The sequence below is a fragment of the Gossypium hirsutum genome, chromosome A01, assembly GCF_007990345.1.
Source record: "Gossypium hirsutum isolate 1008001.06 chromosome A01, Gossypium_hirsutum_v2.1, whole genome shotgun sequence".
NCBI lineage: Eukaryota > Viridiplantae > Streptophyta > Magnoliopsida > Malvales > Malvaceae > Gossypium > Gossypium hirsutum.
Genome location: NC_053424.1, coordinates 44,954,230 through 44,957,977, shown reverse-complemented (window position 1 = coordinate 44,957,977; position 3,748 = coordinate 44,954,230). Strand labels below are relative to the sequence as shown.

General features: G+C 44.6%; 1 protein-coding gene across 1 annotated transcript; it reads left to right on the top strand.

Moving 5' to 3' along the window:
- The first annotated feature begins 206 nt into the window (after window positions 1–206).
- On the top strand, window positions 207–1,611 carry LOC121213519 (uncharacterized). The gene is made up of 3 exons (XM_041086297.1): window positions 207–401; window positions 527–1,093; window positions 1,186–1,611. The coding sequence occupies exons 1-3, from the start codon at window positions 207–209 to the stop codon at window positions 1,609–1,611; spliced, it is 1,188 nt and encodes a 395-aa protein (XP_040942231.1).
- Window positions 1,612–3,748: the final 2,137 nt, after the last annotated feature.

Below are 3,748 nucleotides of genomic sequence, written 5' to 3'. Positions count from 1 at the left end.
AGCCTATTTAAATTGTTATACAGTAGATAGTTAGAAGGCCACTTTAGACGATTATGTCAGATGGAACTGAAGCCCGTAGGATTTTGAAACTGTAGACGATTTACGAAAACAACTCTCTTTAGATACTTTTATAAAACATCAAGTTAATTATTGAAACTAACTAAAACTTCATAAAATTTTTAATCTAGAAAATACGTGAATCAACGATGAGTGCTAGAAGAGGTGCGAGAGGCCGTGGCCGAGGCCGCGAAAGTGTAAGGGCTGAATTGTCGGCATTGAGCCATGTGCCCATTATTGGAGTAGAAGAGGCTCCGACCTCGCCCGTGGGTAAGAATGAACAGTACAATCGGGCAGCGGGGGATGATGCATTGTCGCTGGCAATGCTAAGGATTTTGGAGAGGGTCGCTGGGCCCAATAATGGCACGAGAAATCGGGGGTCCATTCCGGAGCGACTTCAATCAAATAGGGCTGAGATATTTAAGGGGTGGCTAGTGTGGCTCTTAATGTGGCTAAATACTGGTTGGAGGCCACTAAAAGGATAATGGAGGACTTGGACTGTTCACCGGAACAAAAGCTAAAAGGGGCAGTGTCACTGCTTAAGGAAGAAGCTTACCAGTGGTGGCTGACAGTGAAAGAGGACACTCAACCCGAGCAGGTCACTTGGGAGTTCTTCAAAGCTGCGTTCCAAGGAAAGTATTTAGGTGCGAGCTATGTGGATATTAGAAGGAAGGAGTTTCTGAACTTGACCCAAGGAAACAAATCTGTGGCGGAGTATGAGGCGGAATTTCTACGTCTTAATAGGTATGCAAGAGTTATGGTGGCAATGGACTATGAGCATTGCGTTAGGTTTGAGGATGGGCTAAGAGATAGCCTTAGGGTATTGATAGCTCTACAAAGGGAGCAAGTTTTCTCGGAGTTTGTGGAGAAAGCAAAGATAGCAGAGGAGGTGAAGCGCACTGAGTGTCTATATCGAGAAAAGGAAATGGGTAAGAACAAAAGGGAGGTTGAGACTCCTGGTATTGGACAGAGGATTAGGGCTAGGGCCAGAGTTAATGGGCCAATTAGGGTAGGGCCCCCTGCTGCTAATCCAGGGGTGCCACCTTGTGCTGATTGTGGGAGAAGCCATGGAGGCGATTGTTGGAAGAGGACGGGAGATTGTTTAGCTTGTGGATCTATGGAGCATAGGATCAGGAATTGCCCAAAATGCTAGCTCAAGTGCCAATTGCGGGCCGAGGTGGTGCTCAGCCACTAAGGGGTGGTCAACTACCGCCAAGGTGTCGTGGGCAGGCCAAGGGCGGTAACAGCAATGGACGTGGACATGAAGCACCCGGTAAAAATACAGGCCATGCTAAGGTGAGGCAACCAGCTTTGGTTTATGCTGCTCGTCACCGAGAAGACGGGGATGCCTTAGATGTGATAACGGGTATGTTCTTTATATATGAGTTACCTTACACTGCATTGATTGATATTGGATCGACGCATTCATATGTTGCATGCAATATGACTGAACCTTTAGGTGATATGTTTGAAATTACTTCGAATGAGATGACTGTGATAAGTTCATTAGGTCAGTCAATGGGATTGAATAAGTTGTTTAGGGAGGTATCCTGAGTAGTTTAAGGGGTTACCTTTTTAGCGGACTTGATGGAGTTGTTGTTTAGGGAGTTTTATTTAATCTTGGGTATGGACTGGTTGGTAAAACACCGAGCCAGCTTGGATTGTACTGCAAAGCGAATGGTGTTAAGAACGGTGGAGGATAAGGAGGTGGTGGTGATTGGCGAACGTCGAAATTATCTGTCGAACGTGATTTTGGCATTAAGGGCTGAGAAGTTGGTACGAAAGGGATGTGAAGCCTATTTGGCATACATTAGCGACACGGAGGTTAAGAGCCCTACTATTGAGGAGTTGAGAACAGTTAGGGAATTCCTTGATGTTTTCCCCAAGGAGCTGTTAGGGTTATTTGGCATACATTAGCGACACGGAGGTTAAGAGCCCTACTATTGAAGAGTTGAGAATAGTTAGGGAATTCCTTGATGTTTTCCCTAAGGAGCTGTCAGGGTTTCCGCCCAATCGAGAGGTAGAATTTGGAATCGAATTGTTACCTAGTACTGCTCCGGTGTCCATCGCCCCTTATCAGATGGCAACAAAGGAGTTGTGGAACTTAAGGCACAGATTCAGGAATTGTTGAATCGAGGATTCATCCGACCAAGTGTGTCTCCATGGGAGCACTGGCATTATTCATGAAGAAGAAGGATGGGACGTTGCGAATGTGCATCGACTACCGACAGTTAAACAAGTTAACTATTAAAAACAAGTACCCTCTGCCGAGAATCGATGATCTTTTTAATCAGTTTAGGGGAGCTTCCATTTTCTCGAAGATTGACTTGTGTTTGGGGTATCACTAATGGAGGGTTATCACTAATGGAGGGTTAAGGAGGCGGATGTTTATAAGATAGCTTTCAGAACTCGTTATGGGCACTACGAGTTCTTGGTGCTGCCATTCGGGCTGACGAACGCACCTGCCACTTTTATGGATCTTATGAATCGGGTCTTCCAACCCTACTTGGACCGGTTGTGGTAGTTTTTATAGATGACATTTTGGTGTACTCAAGGGATGAGGATGAGCATGATGCACACTTAAGGATTGTGTTGCAGACTTTGAGGGAGAAGTAGTTGTATTCCAAATTTAGTAAGTGCTAATTTTGGCTAAGGGAGGTTATTTTTCTAGGACATATGGTGTCAGCTGAGGGGATTAAGGTGGACCCCTAGAAAATTGAAGCAGTGTTAGACTAGTAAACACCCAAGTTGGTTTCAGAAATTCGATGTTTTCTAGGCTTGGCAGGGTATTATCGACGGTTTGTCGAGGGCTTTTCAGTAATTGCTGCACCTTTAACTAAGTTGTTGAGGAAGGGGGTACCACTTGTTTGGACGAACAGACTGCAAGAGAGTTTTGGAAAACTTAAGAAGGTTTTAACTGAGTCCCCTGTGTTGATTCAGCCAAAGCCTGGGAAGGAGTTTACGGTTTATAGTAATGCATCGCATGTGGGCTTCGGATGTGTATTGATGCAAGAAAGAAAAGTGGTTGCGTATGCGTCCCGGCAACTTAAGATTCACGAGGTGAATTACCCAACCCATTACTTGGAACTAGCTATGGTGGTTTTCGCACTAAAAACATGGAGGCATTACTTATACGGGGAGAAGTGTACAATTTATTTGGACCATAAGAGTTTTAAGTACCTCCTTACCCAAAACGAGCTCAACCTTTGTGATAAACCGTAATTTATACATATTTTTACCCCATGTTTAACGCATTTTATGGATGATTTCTCATTAGAATTGGTGAATTCGATGCTCCTAATGCTTTAATTTTATGTTTTATTTTTAGGAGAGCATAGGAGAGCGAAAGGAAGGAGAAATAGGCCAAAAACAGAGAAAATGGGCCAAAGTACAAAATCAACAGGGCTTCGACCTCTTCATACGGGCAGACCACACAGCCTAGAGTAATCGCACACGGGCGTGTCACACAGGCGTGTCCCTGCTGAGCCTAAGTTGATTCTAATTCAGAAAAGGTTACTTTTGAGGGCTCTTAGGCATTCCAAAGCCTATAAATACACCCTAGAGGAGGAAGAAAAGGGGGCACATAGAGAGGAAGGAAGGAATTACTTAAAGGAAGCCGATTGATCCATCTCAGAAGCCGGAGTCACCATCAAGACTGAAGATCTCCCTGCAATTTCCCTTCAGGAGTTTT

Bases quoted from the DNA above. Each gene is read 5' to 3' on its own strand.
- LOC121213519 (XM_041086297.1), top strand. From the start codon at position 207: ATGAGTGCTAGAAGAGGTGCGAGAGGCCGTGGCCGAGGCCGCGAAAGT. The intron at 402-526 runs GTCGCTGGGCCC...TACTGGTTGGAG, and splicing joins TGCTAAGGATTTTGGAGAGG to GCCACTAAAAGGATAATGGA. The intron at 1,094-1,185 runs GTGCCACCTTGT...TATGGAGCATAG, and splicing joins CCCCTGCTGCTAATCCAGGG to GATCAGGAATTGCCCAAAAT.